At 39.0% G+C, this 22,560-nt stretch overlaps 1 protein-coding gene across 4 annotated transcripts in view; it reads right to left on the bottom strand.

Annotated features, from left to right (window-relative positions):
- The window catches only part of nphp3 (nephronophthisis 3), a 223,353-nt gene that overhangs the window by 18,367 nt on the left and 182,426 nt on the right, over positions 1-22,560 (bottom strand). For all 4 annotated transcript variants that reach the window (XM_076291099.1, XM_076291103.1, XM_076291102.1 and 1 more), the window contains 3 exons: positions 772-1,013; positions 412-487; positions 142-269 (listed from right to left, as the gene is read on the bottom strand). In XM_076291099.1, the coding sequence (XP_076147214.1) occupies positions 142-269; positions 412-487; positions 772-1,013 (446 nt within the window). The remainder of the gene's footprint in view (positions 1-141; positions 270-411; positions 488-771; positions 1,014-22,560) is intronic.

The raw sequence follows: 22,560 nt of genomic DNA, 5'->3' as shown, positions 1-22,560 counted from the left end.
AGAGGAAACACTGAGTATATATACAGTACATATATTCATTGTCAGCTAAACTAAAAATGGAAAATGTTGAAGTAAATTTCCAGGACAACACAAGATTTTGAAGGCTCCCTAGCAGATGGTGATATGAGAAATTATACTTACTCCAAATTATTCTGTAGGTAATAGAGAACACCTAGTTCGTTGAGGGTTTTAGCACAGTCAGCAGTGTCTTTACCCAATGTCAGCTCCTCCAACTGCAGAGTCCGCCGATGCAACAAAGTAAATCCATACTGCAGAGAAGTATTTGGAAACATGGGTACACTTACAAAGGCAAATATGTGAAGTATTATCAATGTAGTACATGTAGACATGTAGTACACACACAAATTAAAACAACGGTTTAGACAGAAAAATACTTCTTTTATATCTCACCATATGGCCTTTTTGGTGAGCCATCTTTTGACGAATCCTGACAGATCTTTTTCTCAACTTATCAGCCTGTTCATACCTACAAAATGAGATTTATTCATTTCATCCCAATGTGCTAGTGTAAACAGATCAGGCCTTACAACTTCAACTATAATTGACTACAAGCCTAAGAGAGCTACAACTTTACAAACAACAATCACACGCATGTCATATTGCTTAAGTATAGTAGTACTAAACAAGTAACATATTTCTGATCTCAGATTATTAATTACCAGCCTAACCTGAATGAAAAACTAACTCCTTTTCCCTTTCCATATCACATTATGACACATTCATCAAAAACAAGGACAAAGTTGTATGTACTTGTTCTTCTTTTGGTAAAGTAGGGCAAGGCAATCAAGTTCTCGTGCAACTGAACCATGTTCTGGACCATAAGCACTTTCACTGATCTCCAGTGCCTGCTTGTAGAGCTGCTCTGCATTTCCAAACTTTCTCCACAGAACGTAGATTCCAGCTAGCTGGTGTAGAGACTGTGCAACACTTGGATGGTCTGGATCCAAAGCTGTCTCGCGGATCTCCAGGGAACGCTGCAAAGGTGCTACTGCCTATAAGAAAGAGCAGATAAATGAATATTCATCTCCTGTGGAGCTATCCTGGAATATCCTTGGAAAAAAATATTCCTCTTTAGTGTTTAATGTAAACACGTAGAAATACACATGAATACTCATGTGTGATATTCAGTTTATTAGCCTGTCAGTGATCTGCCTCATTTAGGACCTTTGCTAGCAAATGCCTTTGGCTGATAACATTGTATCTCCCTCTAATAAACTAAAATTAGTGTGCTTGCTAAAGCAGGCACTGCTTCTTCTTATTATTGACATTCACCTATTATTTAGGCCAGCTGTTGCTCCTGAGCTAAAGCGTGCGGCTGGAACCGGTGTGTGTTGCTTGAGAAGATGGCGTCACTGACCCTTGTCGTTCTTCCGCCATATTGGATTTTATCAAAAGCGAAACTAAACTTTCACAGGTCACAAATTTTGTCCAATCTTCACGAAACTTTACATACATTATCCTCAGTCCAAAAGTGTCACAACAATCTGTGTAGCTGCCAAACAGGAAGTAGATCATCTCAAAAACGCTTTTTACATATCAACACCAAACTTGCTACATGGACTCTGGACTCCATTGTGAGGATGCACAATACATTTGATGTGCTTTAGGTAGGGGCGCTGCAATCGGCCAAGGTGTATTGGCGTTTTGGATGTTGCATTAATGCACGTTACTTTTGACCCATATGTCTGATTTTCAAAAATAAGGTACTGCTGGAATCCTTGGATCAAGCAAAGTTCAAAGCACTCTATGACGCCAATTTCCGCCATATGGGATTTTCCGCTATATTTGATTTTAGCAAAAGCGAAACAAAATTTTCACAGGTCACAAATTTTGTCCGAACTTGACGTAAATGATCTTCACAAAAGTTAGTGGAAGGATTTTTGATTTTTGAAAGCGTTCAACCATCAGAGCCAATCAAAATCAGTGGTGAACACTTTTATGTATTAAAACAAAACTTGAAACAAAAACAAAAGGCACTCAGGACTAATGAAAATTATCAAATAAATTACCAGGTAAATTATGATTTTGTATTGTGTTGTGGTCATGCAAGGAATTCTGGTTATACAGATGAAACGGTTTAAGTCATGAAGCAGGAAAGTTCTAGCTTGGCGCATACCTGTCAACCCTCCCATTTTTGGGGGGTTTCTTACATATTTGTACTTTTTCCCCTGCTGTCTTCCGGTGTTAATATTTTCCCATAAAATTTGTAATATTTTAATACTCTCATAACATTATCCCTACCATCAGACCTGTCAGTCTTCTTGGGGATCAATAAAGTATCTATCTATCTATCTATCTATCTATCTATACTTATTTTAAGGAGTCTTATCAAGACAAATTTGCTCAACGCACTGGCAGACAAATTTGCTTGTTTTTAGGACACATTTGCTTAACGCACTGGCAGACAAATTTGCTTGTTTTCAGGATGAGATGTCTTAAAATAAGTCAAACTTTTTTTAAATTAAGTCAAATGTTTTCAAAAGAAAGCGCTAGGTAAGTCTCTTTATACTGAAAACAATACCAACTAGTTTTTTTTATCTTGATATAAGATTAATAACACTTGGTGAGATTTTGTAAGATAAGCAGTTTTTGCAGTGTATTAACAGTGCATAATAAGCAGTTAACAATTCATTACTAACAGTTAGTTAACTGTTGTTATCCTTTAATAACATTAACTAACTGTTAACATGCAGCTTGTAAGTGTTAACAAGCAGCCTTTTAAGTTACTTACAAGCATATTTGTTAACAGTTATAAGTGTTAACAAGCAGCTTGTTAATGCTTGTTAATGGTGTATAAGACAAAGAGGTGGATAACTAATACACTAACTAAGACCTTTCTTACCTATTTGTAGTAAATTTTGCAGCCCCCCAATCTAAAGCGAGGACCATGTAGCCTATAGCTCCTCAAGCCCGACCTTCTATCTCTATATATCTACTGTATCTTGCTATCTAGCTTGAGTTAGCTGTGAGAAATGCACCTTCAAAACTGATGCAGCAAGCAGGAATCGAACACCACTTTTCCCATCAGAAACATATTTGTAAAAAGCATAGCTGGTATGATATAGAACATTATCGGAATATAGAATCAATACAAACATTTTCTTCGAAAACACAGATAGGAATGTAGCTCAGTCAGTAACAGGTCACTCTGTGACGCAGGAGACCGGGGTTCGATTCCTGCTCGCTGCATCAATTTTGAAGGTGCATTTCTCACAGCTAAATCAAGCTAGATAGATATATACAGTAGATATATAGAGATAGAAGGTCGGGCTTGTGGAGCTATAGGCTATGTGGTCCTCGCTTTAGATTGGGGGGCTGCAAAATTTACTACAAATAGGTAAAAAAGGTCATATTAAGCGTATTAGTTATCCACTTCTTTGTCTTATACACCATTAACAAGCATTAACAAGCTGCTTGTTAACACTTACAACTGTTAACAAATATGCTTGTAAGTAACTTAAAAGGCTGCTTGTTAACACTTACAAGCTGCATGTTAACAGTTAGTTAATGTTATTAAAGGATAACAACCGTTAACTAACTGTTAGTAATGAATTGTTAACGGCTTATAATGCACTGTTAATACCTAATAAGCACATGTTATTCTAAAGCGTTACCATATTTAGTCATTCAAATATCATTTTTGTTAGTCAAGTTTTAGTCGACTAAAAGTCTCGTAATTTTAGTCTAGTTTTAGTCAAAAGAAAACTAAAAGGTATCTTAGTCTTAGTCAGATTTATTCAACACATTTTAGTCTTTTTTTTATAACAAATTATTACCATTTGAGTCAAATAGTGTTTCACACATCTCAATTTTCCAACAATATTGTGTGTCCACAGGGCTACTCGTCTGTTATAATTACTCATTCTGATTTTTTGTCAGTTAGTATGTTTACATGCACAGGTAAGTCGAGCTACAGTTATAGCTCGGCTGGGATTTGACCATAGACAGTAAAAGATTCGACTGGACCACGGTCATATTCGTAGACCAGTGTTTCTCAAAGTGTGGTCCGGGGATCACTGGTGGTCCGCGAGCAGAAGTGGTAAAATATAATATAGATGAGTTGTTTGCAATATTGAACCAACTTGTATGTAAATCCAAACAGTTCTGCAACACTGTCTATGTGAGATATGCCAGTTTAAATCATACAGTATGAATCCTCTGACATAGGGTGACCAGACGTCCTCTTTTGCCCGGACATGTCCTCTTTTTGAAACCTAAAAATGTGTCCGGGCGGAATTTCAAAGTCGTCCGGGATTTTGTTTATTCTAGCCTCAAACGTGTTTACAGCGAATTTGCATTGCTCTCTCTTTCATTCATGTTTCATTCATGTCATTCATGTCTTTCATTCACATACTAGTCACGCCCTCCCCCTATAGTTCGCTTTGCATTGAGTGGAAAGTGTAGGGTGTTGAGCCTGACCTACCGTCATTGGTCGATAGTAATCTCAAACAGTTCACTGACGAATTAAAACGTAAATTTCCATGTTTTTGTCTCGGTCGATATCAACATGAAGCTGAATGCCTGACCTGCAAAGCAGGCACTTACATGTCGGTCGTAAATAAAGGTGCCAACGACCGACCTACAGGTAGGCTACACAATATTCAGCAAAGCATCGAACGGCAGCGAGGGGTGAGAGCTCATCAGCTAAAGTGACAGAGTTTTTCGACCTTAACATTATGTCTCCAAAAACATTTTGATGGCACATCAACTCGTAACCATAGACTGTAAAAAATATAACATGATGAACACTTCTGCCATTGTCTGAGCGGCCTTCTCTGGACGATTGCCGACCTAGCAACTTTCTAGCTTTGAGTAGGAAACTGCACTTTGGTTATCCCTTTAAACTGCCTTTAAGGGATAGCCTGCATACTGACAACAGCAGATGTCAATAATCCTCTATCTAGGCTACTGTAGCCTATATGCAGGTGAATTAAATATGTTGGCATAACATAAGGGATAGGGATATTTCTTTACAAAAAAATATCTAATAATAATGGATTGAAAAGGGGTAGGCCTAATAATAGACCAGACATGACTGAATAGATATAAGAAAATGGACAACATATCCACATCAGTCCCCATCAACACAACACAGGTCAGGATTATTAAGCTCTAAAACAGATTGTTCAAAATTATAGAGCTAGGCTACTGTAAAAGATTCAGTTTGTATTTTCAGAAACACCTTGGATCAAATTTAGAGATATGCAACATTAAAGATGGGTTGCCATCCAAATATATCTTGCGTGTATAGAGCTCGCTTTTATTGTAATTATTGTTTTTGCACATTGAAAACTTTCAAGTGTTCAAAATAGTCTTTTGAGGCAGTGTTTTTCTGTTAGCAATCAAGCCCCCCCCCTCCCCCCACTGAAGTGTCCTCTTTTTCACAAACCCAAATTTGTTCACCCTACTCTGACACAATAAGCAAAGTGCAAAGACAATAAGCAAGGTGGTTCAGTGAGTAGGCCTATTGTGTAGACTAATTATAGGCTACTGTTGAAGTAGGTCTAATCTTTTTTTTTTTTTAGCTAGGGTTAGTTAAGTGGTCCTGAAACTGAAAAAGTTTGAGAAACACTGTCGTAGGCCAAAGTATTAATGTTTTACTCCGCCTGGCTAGATGGCGATATACGCCCAAACACAACACATTCCCCAGACAGACTCTCCATCTTAGCCATAGCTAACTTGCTAGCGAACTTTCCATATTAGCTTACTTGCTAGCAAACTTTGCATCATCAGTCTAACTAGTTAAATAGTTGACATTACATGATTAACATTTTCTATTGGACATTCTGGGGGATGTTAATATGTATGAGAGAAGCTTCAACTTCTGGGTATGTAGCATTGTGGCATAAAGCTTAGGTAGTTAGCTTGAAATCTCCAGTGTTCTTGTTCCATGTAGTTTCGTGTTGCAGCCACAGGGTTGCAGCAACAGCACGTAGACTAGCCTACAGGAAAGCTGTTGCGTATTCCTCATTCGGAATATTTTGATAGCAGCTAGATATTTTGTCTTCTCATTTTGTAGACGAAAATGAAGAGAGATTTTATCTTAGTTTTTATTTCATGCAAAACATTTTAGTCTCGTCTTTCTTCGTTAACAATAATGCATCTTAAGATAGTCTTAGTCAGTGTTTCAGGACATTACTGCCGTCTCGTCATCGTCTCGTCTTAAGTCATGAAAAAAAAGGTCGTTGACGAACATATTTCCTCTCGTCTCGTCTGACGAAATTAACACTACCCCCATGCATTGTTTCTTGACTGTTGATGCTGTTTATTGTCAGTTTGTAAAGTTTAAGTGAAGTAGGAAATAACGTTAGGAATATGATCAATGTGATTGGTAAGGTTGAACCAATGATTATAGTGGATGGAATCCACTATCTTGAAATCTCCTGGCTTCTTCTTCTTATTATTATTATTATAACCTTTTCTTTTTACCTTTTAAAAAATGAATGCAGCTCTCAATTCTCTTCAAGACAGATTACGTTCTTGGTGTCTGCTTCATCCAACAAACTACGACGAAACTGACATTTTCCTACCACACCCAATGTAAGTTAGCCTACAATTAATTTGTATTTTCTATTCGAATGGAGTATCTATGTGAAGTTTTTAACGACTCGGCTAGACAAGTAGGCTAAGCAAGCAAGCTGGCATTACCTGTCATCAATTAGCAACACACTCGTAGCTGCTACATCTAGAGAGGACGTTACGTTTAACTCTAGTATGTTTGATAATATTGGTATTACGTCGAGTAAATTCATAACTTGATTAAGCGATAACCAAGGATTCAGTAGGTAAGTTATATTACGTTAGCTAGACCTCGGGTATGTTTCTAGGTTTGTGGTTGTGTGCAGTGGCGGCGTGCTAAGCCTTCACACTCAAATTGTCAGCCGCCTTTCCTAGCGATAGCTAGCCTATGGCAAACAGTGACCGGCTGAAACTTAGCCTTCGTTTTGAACTACGTTTGTATGAGTGGTAGGTTGTTGCATAAAATGACTTAATTGTAGGCTTAGCTGTTAGTTTGTTGTTCAGTTGAATATTTATCTAACAACTGTCTCTTTTTTCCCCCTTCTATTTCTGTTAGGTGCCGCTTCACTCTGCTACTGGAGGATCAGGCTGACTGCAACTGCTATGGATGCTATAGCCTACTGAATAGATGGCAGGAAAGCACACACATGAATTTCTAGATGAAGAGTGAATAAATGCACTTGCTTAACTGACAACAATTGTCAATGGTTATTTATGCAAGCTTGTGTAGCCTAAACCAGACATACCTAGGCCTAGCCAAATTTATCCTGGCTGTAGATAAAGCATATATATGATATTGAATTTCCTAATATTTTGCCGGATTAGGCTAATAGTGGTTTACTGAGCTTTAATGTCAATTGAAATACCATTGAAATCATGTTGATCTTTAGTTTGGTTGTAATTTCAACATTGTTTCAATATTAATTTCAGTGGAAATACCATTAAAATCCCGTTGATCTGTAGTTAGAATTTCAACGTAGCTTCAATATTAATGAAGGGTGCAAAAGTGATGTAGCCTAGAATCAATGTTGCAGTGTGACGATACGTGTTGGTGTTTTAATGCTTTAGGCCTCAACTTTTAATGCTTTAGGCTTTTCAACTTTTGCATCCTACTAAGTGCCTGGACCTGGATTCTTTCCAATTCTCTTATGTTATGATATTTACTTCTGTTAGGCCTACAACAAGTCACAATTTTAGTGCAGTGGATTAGGCTATCCAATCGCTATCCTGTTTTCATGGACAGTTACAGGAACTTCATTCATTGTTTTAAATATTGTTGCTTCTAGCCTAGAGCCTACATTATCTGCAAAGTGGTTCAGTATTTTCATTTTCACTTGCACAGACACACACACACATTGAATTGGCACTCGTACCACCACCACCTAATTGTATGCCTGTATATTTGATTACACCAAATTAAGAAGTATTTACGGATTGGGTAAACTTTTTTCTGTCTTTTTTCTGTCTTTCGGTCCACGGTTCCATAATATCATTCAATTGTGCCGCAATTTAGTTGGGCATAATTTTAATTTGTGGGTCCTGTGACCATCAATGTAGCCTACTCATCAAGGAGGCTCATAGTTTAGGAAACAATCATTCATAGACAGAGAAAGATTTTATTATCACAGGCTCCGGCGTTGTATTAGCGCTAGCTTATGACAATAAAATCATGCTGCTTCATTTTTTTGACATTTATTATTATGATAGAACAGTGAAGAGGCAGACAAGAAGTGAGTGGGAGAGAGAGATGAGGTGGGATGGGGAAATGACCCGATTCGGAATCGAACCCGGGTCCCTGTGGGCACTTGGAACCGTATATTTTGGTATGAGCGCTGTAGCCAGTTGCACCACAGCACGCCCCACTTGTTTAAATATTGGGGGGATTTTGCACCCCAACTTTAATATTGGGGTGCGGGGCTTAAGGTGAGGCGCGAGGCAAGATGGCAGCAGTGCACTGAGCTCTTAAACGAAACCCTCTTATTTTAGTGTCAAAAGTGCTTAAAGATCACCTAGATATACATTTCAGATAACGAACGTCTTATTTACACTATGACTTCCACGAAAGACCAAACCTCGACCAAAAATGACTCAAATAGACGACCTCAGGCAAGCGACTCCACTGAGGATATTGCTATGCTTATCAAACAAGCAACCAAGATGGAGTCACTTCAAGATACTGTTGCGTTTACGCTGAAGTAATCCCTGGAAAAAGCTATCGACCCCATACTGAAGCATTTGGCAGAGAATGGCAACATCCTCCTGTCGTTAAAAGAACAGGCTGACATCCATGCGAAAAAGTTTGGCACTGTCTTCAACCAAATAGATAACATACAGAAAGAGACTAGCGCATGTGCTGCAGAGGTCACAAAGCTTGATGATCTGGAAGACCGATCCAGGAGGATTGGAATTAAATAAAACAAAATTATGTTTTAAGCCTGAGATACGGAAAAATCTCCAAATAGCGGCAATTTTGGACGGCATCTTGAATATCTCAGAAAGCACAAGGGGGATTCACGGGGACTTTTAGTATGTTATTCCTAAAGGTATTCTGAACATGAATCATGAAAAATTCAGCTTGTTACAAATTTGTTCCAGGTTTGACTCAATTTTGAGCTAATGCTCTTGGACTATAAGGTTCAGTTCCCACCTACCTAAAAGTAGACTTCAAAAGATAAACACCCTAGAGCAGGGATATTCAATTAAACTTCAGCGAGGTCCAGTTACGGAAAATTTCCTCAAGCAAAGGTCCGGAGCATCATAATGTAACATGCGTGTATATATATATATGGATAGATGGATGGATGGATGGATAGAGCCTAGTTGTAGGCCTAGGCCTAATGTTTAAGGTGAGACACGGCAGGTGAAAACATTGTTTTTTTCATGCACTGGTCAATTTTGAGATTTTGTGCTAGTTTGCTACCTTAGCATGTATTCTGTCACACTACTACAACAAAAAAGTCCGATTTACACATTTAAGTGTTTATTTCATTACATTGTGTTTACTCGCGCCTGTATATCTCTCCTAAATTCACCAAAAGTTAGCATTCTAACCTTGCATGTTCTACCGCGACCGTGCTCCAAAACATATAATGTGTAGTACCGTTGGAAAGCTCTGAAGAAAGCTCTTCCTTTGTATAAACAATCGATCGTGAAAGTTCAAAGGCGAGTCTAGGCTGAGAACGGAATCTCATTGGCTGTGTTTGAAAGCTGTTTTCTCAAAATGAGTTTCCTCTCCCACTCTGAGCACAAATTCTCCACTTCAGAAGCACTTACATACACCAAACTGTCTAGTCCTATGCTTAACTATATTTAGAAGATTTGTACAGAGGAGTTTATTGATATATTATTCCAAGCCTGATTTATATGACATTTATATTTTTTAAGGCTATTGACAACATTCTGATTTACAGGATAATAAAAGTAGATATTCATAAATCCCTCTGTAATTTTCCCCCCATCTAATATGTGAACACAATGAAAACATAATTTTGAACCTGGCCGTTTCCAATGCTGAGATTTTGTGTTTTAAAATGTATGGAAATTAGCGCAAATTTATTTAGATAATGCCTAATTTGCATAATATGTAAACATTAAATTACAGAAAACTTATAATACATTTTTCCTCATATTAATGTAAGTAATCAACTGGGGAAGTTTCATAGTGATATCTGCTAGTTAAATTTTTAACCCTATTCACCTGTAATGTCTCGCCTTAATGTGAAAAATAAGTAGCCTAAAAGATAACATTCGAAATGAGGAGAAATAAGGCAAGATTAGAGTAATTGCGGAGAAAAACTGAGTAGCCTTGGCTATTTTAAGACCTTAACTTGAACTTAAAATAAGATTTGAGCTGAGACAAGGATGGATATTCCACAGCTGGTACCTTGAACCCATCAATCAGCATTTTTTTTTTAAATTTTATTTTATGTTGACCCGAAATCCTGGAAACCTTTAAGGAACATTGCGTTGTTGGGCTGAATGGATGTGTTAACTGTTAAGATTGTGGTGGATAAATCATATTGCCCTCAAATCGTAAATATTCTGTGGTCTAGACGGTTTACATTTTATGTAAACCGTCCAGAATATCCTGTTTTAGTCCTACGAATAATGGTAAGACTTTGGGCCCGTGCACACACGGAAACATTCAAAGCCTTGACAATATTTGTCCGTTTCCCGGTTTTGTTCGTGCATTGGTCACCTAAACGGTATCCTACGTAGTACAACATCTACATGCAATATCTTTACAACAACAACGCCAAATTGCAACCTATTCATTTGGACAACTTTATACAGCCCTATAAAGGCTAAAGTTACCTTTAGTTTTGTTCTAATTTACTGTTGTGTATGGTTTTAAACATTGTGTGCACTTTAACATCAGCCTAAGCATTATTCCAGCTGCGCTAAGGTTTTGACAATGTTGCCTACCTTGTTGTTGCCCATCTAAAATAACTCCAAGCTTTGCTATGTTCCCTCCATCCTTTCGTTGTTTTCAAAATATGTTTTATATCCATGATGGCCTTGAAGTCTTCAGTTAGTGAACACCAGTAAGCTTTCAGCTTATTATGTGCTGATAACCAGCAACCATAGATAGTAAAAGAAAGCAGCAAGTAGCCTTGGCTACAATTTCTGTAGTTGCTGCGTCCATGCATTATTCTCTCTCCTGCTCAAACAAAAGTTGCGCAAGTTAATGATAGCATGTTTACAAACTCTATTTTACAGAAAATATTGTAAATATCCTACTGTCAATGGGATACTGTGCAGAGTTGGAAAGTTAGGTCAACTTGGTGTGAATACACACAGAGGAAAATGTTTCTCGTTGTTGAGTTGCCTGATGGTAAGGTACGGCCGTACTACACCTGCAGGTGCGCTTGCTTGGCCATAATGTAGCGTGTGCTGCACAACACACACTTTGCTCCTCTCATCTATACGGACACAGTAGTTCCCATTTCTGCAAACCATACATAATTACAAGGAAAAATATTACCGGAAAAGGGAAATCATTGTGGTGTCCATTAAGATGTGGAAAAAATAGGCCTAAATCTAGCGTACACGTTTCCACGAATCATGGATGTGTTGATGACATAAATTAGGAAATATTAGAGGACTTAGGGAGACGTGATGTTGAACTGCATGCCGATGCCATTTAACCCAAATGCCCCAGCAGCAGCACGGGAGAGGAGAGCTTATCTGACAGAAGAGCTGCATCGTCTATAGTGAGGTAATGTTAGATTACATTGCAAAAATATCACCATGCATTCATAACCTCGTGATTCAGTGAGAGTGATCCCAAAACATCAGAAAGTATGTCTTTGTGACATTTTTATACCGAAAACGGTAACACTTTCTATGAAGGTTGTATTTATAACGCCCTATGAATGCATTCATAATGTTTTATAAGGTGTCTATAAAGCATTGTAATGCTCATTATTACCATCTATAGGTATTCACAAGTCGTCAAAACCAACTTCATGATGCATTATGACCCTAATTATGAATGGTTATAATTTTAATCTGAATAATGCATTATAAATATATCAAGATCTGCATACTCACTTGTCAGTTTTATGATGCATCATAACTACTTTGCTTTGCCCTCTACTGTAGTATTATATATATCTATAACTATAAGTATATTTAATAAAGTTATAATAATTTATACATCTCCCTATAGCACACAATTATAAACAGCTATGCAATATCATAAGTGTTATCATAAGTATCGTAAGTGTTGTCATAAGTATCGTAAGTGTTGTCAGCTCTAAGTAAAGTGACAAGAATATGACCATATTATCCTACAATGAAATGAGAGTCTGGACAGTAAAGACAAAAGGAATGCATTTAGTTCACTTTATTTTCATGTGTCATTCCTTTTGTCTTTACTGTCCAGGCTCTCATTTCATTGTGCCTCATATTTGTTTATAATAACCTTATATCTATTTATAACAACACCTCATTTGCTCTACTTTACCTAAAGCTGACAAATAACACCTATGACATTAACATAGTGATTTATAATATTGTGCATATGGGGTAAAGATGCTAGACTCGATACTTAGTTCATTGCACCCTTTAATTACTCAGTGAACTTATATCTGTTAATAATAGGGTCATATTCTTGTCACTTTACTTAGAGCTGACAAATAACACTTATGATATTGCATAGCTGTTTATAATTGTGAGCATTACAATGCTTTATAGACACCTTATAAAACATTATGAATGCATTCATAGGGCGTTATAAATACAACCTTCATAGAAAGTGTTACCGAAAAATCAATAGCAAATTGTTCCCAACTGAACAGTCCTTATAGCGCTGTGAACTGCTCCTGGCTGCGCCTGGCAAATCCATCCTCATAATAGCAATCCACTATGGAACAAGCGCGCCTGTTGTTAAAGGGAATGTGAGATGATGCTCTGATTGGTTTATTGCACGTTACGCCCAAACCACACCCATGAGTAACGTAGCTACTTTAGACCACCCCATTTTAGATTTGCGTCAGCCGCAACAGTCATTTATCCAGCAGGTAAAATAGCAACAGCGCCCAAGATCCGCCCATTTTTTAGGACTTGAGACTTGCTTGATCAACATGTATAAAAGACTTGACTTTGACTTGCTATTCATTTCTTGAGACTTGACTTAGACTTGAGACAAATGACTTCACTTTTTATTTTTTCATAGATATTAGGGAGTTAACTTTACGATTTTAGAAAATCTGCTTAGGTGCTGTTGCATGCTGTTTGCATGCATGCGAGCGAACCTGTCATTGTTACCAAGTGACGCGACAAACCAACAGCAAGTGCCAAATGAGACAGACTGAGATAGGCTTGCAAATATGGAAGGCTCTACGTTTACCAAAACATAATAATGTTTGGCTCCACAGATGATGTATCTGACAACTCAAAGGAGAAATGAACAGCAGTCTGAAAGTGTGCAAATTAGCGACATAACCACCACCACGTTGATTTTCATCCGTCAGAAGTTAGTCGTGTTAGAAACCTAATGTAAAATTTGAGGCATGTTAAGAGTTGGCATGTTAATAGATTCATAGACTTTGAATCTATTATGCTTTTTAGTTAACGCCATATTAGGTTAAAATGTGTGAAATGGCAAAGTGAAACATTTTCTTGTCCAATTTTAATCTTGATATGCTAGCGAAAATGTTGCCAATGTAGCCTAAAGTAAGCGCCTCTCTTTCTCCCTCCCTCTTAAACACGTCCCTGTTCCATACGTTACAGCCTAGTAGTAACAACAGTAAATAGGCCTAGCTAACTGCCAGCAATCAGCATAGAAAAGTAGCTTACTTCTCATGTTAGGCTTATGTATAATATGATATACAGTAGCATTGACGGTCCCAAACCCTCCTAAAACCCATTGCGTTGTCGCGCTTGTCAAAGTTTGGCAGTGATGTTGGCGGCAGCGTTTGATTGATTGATTAGTTCACTTACAGTACCTAATATTTGAGGCATATTGAAACAATAATAGGCTATTTTATAATAGGTCTATTTGAAATACATTTATTTTTATTCGTATCCATTTCATCTTATTCTATAAACCGTTCAGATGTATGTGGCTTGAATGAATGCAATGTCTATTTGTTTGTTACAAATAAAACTCCAGCAGTTCATAACTAGCCTATTGTAGCTTATTTTAAAATGAAAACATGGGTAAATCATCATGAATTTGTATGATTTGGCTATGACTTGACTTGACTTGCTTGATTGTCACAAAAAATGACTTGGACTTGCTTGAGACTTGAAGGTTAAGACTTGAAACTTGCTTGTGACTTGCACATGTGTGACTTACTCCCACCTCTGCATGTGGGACATGAGGGTCAATTCCTCAGACCCTTATTTTTGTATAACATGGTTCACAATTCATTCTTAAAAATCTTTCCAGTAGGCTTTATATATATAATATGTAGCGAAGGGAGAGAGCAGTGACCCCACCCGGGCCTTGGGGCAGCCGTGGCCTACTGGTTAGCGCTTCGGACTTGTAACCAGAGGGTTGCCGGTTCGAACCCTGACCAGTAGAAAGGCTGAGGTGCCCTTGAGCAAGGCACCTAACCCCTCACTGCTCCCTGAGCGCCGCTGTTCTTGCAGGCAGCTCACTGCGCCGGGATTAGTGTGTGCTTCACCTCACTGTGTGTTCACTGTGTGCTGAGTGTGTTTCACTAATTCACGGATTGGGATAAATGCAGAGACCAAATTTCCCTCATGGGATCAAAAGAGTATATATACTTATACTATATTCTGGGGTACTAGCCCTGCAGCTTGACCGCAACGCCAAAGAGCCATGAACGGACATGGATACTGTTGAATAGTTTGCTAGGTTATATAGATTAGTAGATTTAATTGTTGCTAAACCCAAATCCTTTAACTTTATACATTTATACATTTGATTCTGCACTTTTTACCTTGCTAGATAGTGTTAGATCACAAGTTAGCCTGTTTAACCATGGAATGTATCATGTTTACACCTGTTGGTAAAATGAGATTATTTTGTTCATTCTTCAGCTTGCTTGACTTTTAAACAGCACATAGCTGCTACCAAAGCAGACCTTTACAATCAGCTGGAATTCCCAGGTTGTTAAAATAAAAGGTAAATCATTGCACACCTGTAATGATTATTTAATGGTTACCATTACAAGAGAAGCATAAATTCTAGTGTTGCTGATCTGAATAAGTTTTTACAGCTTGCATGTTATGGCAAAAGTACTGTGTTAGCTAGGTTATATGCACCTTTCGCTATAGACCAGATTTTACTTGGTCAATGGCGTAATGATTTTTATAGGGTGTAAGATAAAAAAATTTGGATCATGCGCCAGGCCACACCTTATCTTGTTAATTGCCACACCCCTGGGTCCAAGGTTCAATAAAAGTTGAGCGCATGGCGAAACATTTATGACTTCATTGGGTTACACTTTACTTGAAGGTATCTACATAAGAGTGACATGACACTGTCATGAATGTGCCATAAACATTATAAACATGTCATACACGTTTATGACATAAAGCTTCTCTCCTTAAGTGTCATTATGTTTTTGTCATGACAAGTTAGGGTTAGGGTTAGTGCCATTCGGTTTTTGTCATGACAGTGTCATGTCACTCTTATGTTATACTTTCAAGTAAAGTGTTACCCTTTATTGAGTGTAAGATAAGAATAAGCCTTACATGCGCTTTCCGCCGGGTGTAAGAAAGGGCCCATTGTCTGGATGAGAGTATAGTTGCTCAAAACCTGTGTATATCATTCAGAATTGATTGTGCCTTGCCAGATGTGCAAGATCCTAAAATCTTTCATCATTTGCCTGCACAGGTTTACACAGTGTGATGAATACCTCCTCATCTTTACTTCTAAGAGACTCAGGGCCAGATGTACTAACGTTTTTGTACCCACTTCAGGCGTATTTGATTCGCAACGTGCACGTAAAAACATGGCGAGGTATGTACAAACAGGCCGCAATGAGGAAAAAGCGCAGACTGCCTGTCGCGGCAGCTGAGAATGGCTATTTGCGCGTTTCCGTGTCATGCATATGCATTCATGAGGGGTCAGCAATATGGCAAAGCACAGCGTTCTCTTTCTGCGCATAGATCAACTACTATTAGCACTTTCTCTATACATCCGGCCCTCAGTCTCTCTGGGATGCTCTTTTTTTATCCCCATTCATGGTTCCAGTTCACCTAATTAGTTGTGAAATGTTCCTCCTTTTTTGTATTTGCCTTTGCTGACTTTTCCAGCCTTTTGTTGCCCCTTTCCCAACTTTTTTGAGATGTTGCTGGCATCTCATACAAAATGTCTTTATATTTTCCATGAAATAGTAACATTTCTCTTCTTCAACAGGTGAAGCATTCTTTGAACTATTCTCAATCAAACATTACATGATTTGTAAACAGTGTTGGGAGTAACGCGTTACTGTAATTTCATTACTTTTAGTGGTAACGAGCATGTAACAAAGTATTTTTGTAAATCAAGTAATGCAATTACAATTACTGAAATTAAAATGAGTTTGTTACTTGCGTTTCTCTCTTGATCTTGAATGAACGACTGCAGACAAGATTACAGATGCACATTTGCTGCTTCTGATCTAACGACTCCCGGCCTTAGCTGTGTTTCCCGCGATTGCGTTTAATGTTTCGATTGCAGATGCATTCTTTACAGTTAATAGCAGCCTCCTCACATTCCTCCTTATTTCGGATTTAAAACATGCCAGACTGAATTAGGTTACAATTTAAATGGACATCTTAAACGCCTTTTCCCTTTCGTTTCCATCTCGTATAAGCTCCACTACAGTAAAAGCGCATTGTTTTTTATCTCTGCTCTTTTTCGCCTATTGCGCAAAAGCCTTGTTATATCAATTTCACATTCTTACAACATAGCCACAACACAACACCAATAGGCCTACATAAATAGCCTTGGCACAGGCAAGCGTTTAACTCGAGAGGAAAATGCAGATTTCACTTACCAAATAAAGAAACCTCCACAAATAGCCAGGACCGTTGCTAGAAGGCAAGCAAACCAAGCAATTGCTTGGGGCCCCGAGCTGGCCAGGGGCCCCAAGACAACGACTGGTTAAAAATAAAATGCAACGACAAACTGTGAGCGCCCCTTTGATAGTCAATGCATTAGTGCAACGACACTGTTACCGGCAATACCGGGATCCCCCTCAAGGGGGGCCCTCTCAGTAGTCGCTGACAGCAGCCAGCCAGCTAGGTTTGTGGTCTCTGCTGCTGCCGCGAAAATATAAAACCTCGGCAGTCATAATGAAGCGGAGTTAAGTGTCTGGAAGCCAGAAGAGAAAGGAAGAGAATGACAAGAAAAAACAAGATAGTGGTAAGTGATAAATTACACTGGATAAAATAGCTCTACTTGTCTTGTACAAATGGTGTAATGTCGCAGCAGGAAGGCTAGCCTAGCAAAAAATGTTTATGTTAACTACCTGCCTGACGGCCCATGCTGCTTGTAACAAACTAGAACAGTTAGCGCAACTTTTGTTTTTGAACGGACGGAATATGGTTACATACTGTAATGTTTATTAACGGGATAAGGAAGACGCAGATCTGTTCCAGAATCACTGTTTATCGTATTTAATGACATAACATTGCTATAGCTTTGTAATAGGTTTTGATGAAAGTGGCATAGCTTCTCTGCTATACTAACTATTCGACCGTGATAATCTATTTACCAAATGGGGGTTAGGAAAACCCCACGATAAATTCCGTGCATCAAAGCAGACTGGAACATTCATGTCTACCAGTATTCATGCACGCCAGCTGTTTACTGTCTTTAAAGCATCAGGTGCGTCTGTCTAATTCTCAAACAGCAGAATGCTTAAATGCTATGTTAAGCTACAAGTAGGCCTATGTCAATGTATAACATTAGCTTGGGATGTTTTTACAGTAAGCATTGGTAGTTGTGAAAGTATCAGCTGCATCCCTTCTAAATATCAAAATATGGAAATGCTAACATATCTTTTCTTTCTCAAGGTGCTTTGCTTAAATTTCTCAGCCCTCAGGCTCTTCCTAAGGATACCACCACTGATGAAGATGGCCTGAAAGGTTAATCTTATGTGTGTGTGTGTGTGTGTGTACTTGTATTTATGTTGGATTTTTAAATTGCTATACAACCTGCACTCTTTATAGTTTGAACAATGTATCCTTTTTCTGCATAAGATGGCAGTGTTTTATTTTCTCACTTTGTGAGAACTGAAAAATTTTAATGTGAGTGTGTGTGTGTTTTTGCAAATGTTCAAATGTTCAAAACTAATGCACAGTATATACTGTATATGCAACTGCAGTATCAAAATGTTGTATTTATATAAACTGTGGGTAAACTTAAACTGGATGGCTATGCGGTGGTTCCTGTAGGCTTTGCGTGTGGGGGGGGGGGGGGTTGGGAGCTCCATGTCCATTTTGCTTGGGGCCCCCAAATTCCTTGAAACGGCCCTGCAAATAGCCTATAGCGACTTGAGTTATTTGCACTGGTACAGTATGTTTACATCGAAATTGACGTCAATGGTGTTATGGATTAATTTGTCTGCAACGGAACATACAACTTCTCTTTTCTCTAGAACACCGTATTAGCACAAACGAGCGAGGAGCAGAGTGGATGGAATTTTGTTGGAGCGCGGAGCGCTTTTTAATTTAGAGGCCGGAGCGGCCGCTCTGATCCGCTCCAATTTTGCTCCGATACCGCACACACCACGAACCTAAGGCATGCCCAAATCCATTGTAAGTTCGTTGATAGGGATGGAGTTCATTAAATATTTTAGAAAGGAAACTGATAAGTCATGCAAGTGTAGGCCTACTATTCCTACAAAACAACTAGATAGCCTATGAACAATGTAGAGCAAAAACAACCATGTGGTGACACTGTTTCAGTGAGTAAAGATTAATTTTGGAATCTAAGAAGACACTTCGCGGAAACATGAGAGTGTGCTATGGAGAGCAAAGATAAATGAGAGCAATTTCAATATGCTTCATATCACATAGAAGGCTAAAGTAAAACTTGGATGATAAGCCTGTATTCTTTAGCCAATTAATCCCACTGATCCCTTTAGTTTTAGGTTTATGTGTATTGATGTTGCTAAGCTTGTTCGTTGTTGCACTATCGGTGTTGCATATCTTTGAAAACAAATGTTCTCTGAGTGAAATAGACTTAAATTGCCGTTGCTCTTAGTTCTTTGGGATTTAAATTTTCTGTGTATGGTGACAATTCGGCTTGTAGATTATTTCCCCCTCTCTTAAATTGGAGTAATTTCATTGGAGCGGGAGGATTTTTAGGTGGAGCGGGGAGCGAAATTGAGCGTAGCGACCTGACGCGAATTTGAGCAGAGGAGCGGCAGAATGAACAGCCATCTGAGCGAGGAGCGGGATATTCACACCGCTCAGCTCCGCTCATTAGCTCTGATTAGGACTTATTTCGGTAGGTCAGTCACTTGTGCATCGGTTGCTATGCTGGTTGCTAGGTTAATCTCATTGGTTGCTATATTGGTTGCTAGGTTGTAACTGTGGACGTGGTTGCTAGGCTGATGCTAGGATATGTAACATGGTTGCTATGCTGTTGCTAGGGTACTTGGAGTGGTTGCTAGGCTGTTGCTAGGGTATATGACATGGTTGCTAGGCTGTTGCTAGGGTACTTGAGGTGGTTGCTAGGCTGTTGCTAGGGTAGTTATGTCGTTGCTATGCTGGTTGCCAGGGTAATTATGTTGGTTGCTAGGTTGTCATCATAAAAGTGGTTGCTAGGCTGTTGCTAGGGTATTTAACATGGTTACTAGGCTGTTGCTAGGTTAGTTGTGGTGGTTGCTATGCTGGTTGCTAGGTTAAACTCATTGGTTGCTATATTTGTTGCTAGGTTTTAACTGTGGAAGTGGTTGCTAGGCTGTTGCTAGGGTGTTTGACATGGTTGCTAGGCTGTTGCTAGGTTAGTTGTGGTGGTTGCTATGCTGGTTGCTAGGTTAAACTCATTGGTTGCTATATTGGTTTTTAGGTTGTAACTGTGGAAGTGGTTGCTAGGCTGTTGCTAGGGTATTTGACATGGTTGCTAGGCTGTTGCTAGGGTACTTGATAGATAGATAGATAGATAGATAGATAGATAGATAGATACTTTATTGATCCCCAAGGGGAAATTCAGGATTGGTTGCTAGGTTGTAACATTAGCTGCGTTAGAAGGAGAAGAATAATAAGAAACCTAGGAAGAACAGTACAGTGCATTTTTATGTTCTAGGCTGGCTTGGCATTGATAAATGATATCTCCTTCTCATAAGAAACTTTTAAAAGTAAATCATGAAGGCAACAGTAGTTCCCACTACTGACCATTTAAAAACTGTGAGAGGGCACAGCCGTAGGTACAGCACTAGCCATAGCCGAGCGGGCAGAAGATCATTGAGAAGAAATAAACGTGAATTCTTAAAGCGACAGTGCACAATTTATACATTTGTTAAACAGCATCAAATTCGCAGTAATTTTTAAACAATTAATATTTTAAAACAAATACTTTTTATGTGTGTGTCGTTGGGGGGGTGGGGGGGTGGGTTGTTGTGCGGCCCACTGGCCAATTTTCAAAACCCAATGTGGCTTTAGCCCCATTCACTTCCATTGCTTTCTGCCTGATATTGTCAGTGGTAAGTAGACGAAGGTACAACGTTTTTTTAATTGGCATATGCATTTCCTATACCAACTGCACTAGTCGATACTGGTATTGTTCTTTGAGGTTTATGTGCTGCTTGTGTCGTGTGTACCATGTGAATAGACTGTTTTTATGGAATTATGTTTATTATGAATTATGAAAACTGTAATATTTGCAAGGACTGGTGTATTTGACATGTGTGTTGTTGGAGGCATTTACTGGAAACGAACAATGTGCATGCCTGTGGTACAATGGCTGGGGTGATTTGTGTAATGGACAGAGATTGTGGACACCTGTGGGAAATGGGAAGCTATCAGGCATTGGTTGATTAACAGATTGCTTCCACCTGAGCAATGAGGATATTAGGTGAACGGGTGCGAGGTGAGAGGAGACCCACGGAAGGCGGACAGCACAACGAGCCGGGCGAACGCGGGGATGACGAGCTGACAGAGTCCACCGGCAACGCACGCTAAGTATCCCATTAGGGAAGTAGGAATTCTTCTGTAGCCTTGTGCAGGGGTGTAGCGATTGGGGAGACAATCGCGGCTGCTCAGCTGATGAGCGTTGTTGACTGTTTACAGTGCAGGAGCGGAGCAGCGCGGCTACGAGTTGGAGGGAGGAAGAGAGAGAACGAATGAAGAAGGCTTTTCACCTCAACGCACGCAAGTATTCCATTAAGGGAAGTCTTATTTCTGTAGCCTAGTCTAGCCCTGATATGGTGTGTTGTAGGCCTATGAGCCCACAGATTGCTGACAGGAGTTTTTGCCTTAGCCTACAGCTTCCGAGTTTACCTGTCCGGGAGGCAACGAGCGTCTGAGACTCACAGCGGCTGGGAGCGAGGCGATTGGTCAAGGGGGACTTATGACGCCTACACCAATCCGGAGCAGGATCCACTCCGGCATTGGCCTCGGCTGGATTTACATGACCTCCCGATTGGATTATTAGTATTTGTTTTTTTCTTTCTTTTTTTCTTTCTGGTCGGCAGGGGAAGCCGACCAGTGGACATTTCTTCTCTGTTATCTGTTTGTCTGTCTGTCCGTCCGGATTCTGCTGCTACCAAAGGCTGGACAGGAAGCACTGTGGGTGAGCTGGACAAGGAGTGTGTCGTAGTGTAACCTGAGTGGTGTGCGGTTTGTGCTTGCGTCACTTTTATTTGCTCATGAGTGTGTTGGTTTATGTGTGATACATTTAGTGTGCAACTTGAACTATTTATTCACTTGACGGTTAATCTTTTAAAATATGTTCTTGCTATTTGTGTACCTTAGTTACCATTGTCCATGCCTGTCCCACCGCCCTATGTAGTATTCCTGGTTAGAGCATTTTTAAGATCGGTGGCAGAGAACTGTTGTTTGTCTATGAATTTAGTGCCTGCTAATAAAAAGTATTGCCTTTTCAAATTTCTGTGGTTTATGAGTCTGGGGGGAGTTCATTGGCCTATAGTCCTGTTAAAGGGCCGCGACACTTGTTTAACTGATATTTATAGCTTAAATGTTGACCAAAATTTCAAAGCTAAAAGTTAGCCTGCAAGCCTTGATGTGGAGAGAGTAGGGCTGTCAATCGATTAAAATAAATTAATCGCATATATAAGTTTTGCTGTGAAAGTATTTTAAATATTTAAATTCAAATGAATCATTGAATAATCAGCATGTGTGACATTAACTTCAAAAACTCTTTTATTATTATTTTCACTCTTCAAATAATTGCCATAATAATCTATGATATGACCTAATATGCTGAGGAAATAAATTCAAAAGTGCTTCGGGAAGAAGTTTTTTTTTTCACATACAAGGCATTTCAGGCCACAGATATGACCTAGGGGACACAATGAAAATAAATTAACACTCCTCTCAATGTCAACACTTATTTCTTTGCATTGATGTATATAGAGCACATTCCTT

This window comes from Alosa pseudoharengus, unplaced genomic scaffold (assembly GCF_046254945.1).
Source record: "Alosa pseudoharengus isolate Yale_2024_CS ecotype anadromous, Long Island Sound unplaced genomic scaffold, YU_APseudo_1.1 YU_APseudo_1.1_scf_18, whole genome shotgun sequence".
NCBI lineage: Eukaryota > Metazoa > Chordata > Actinopteri > Clupeiformes > Clupeidae > Alosa > Alosa pseudoharengus.
This window is presented reverse-complemented; position numbering and strand designations above follow the sequence as displayed.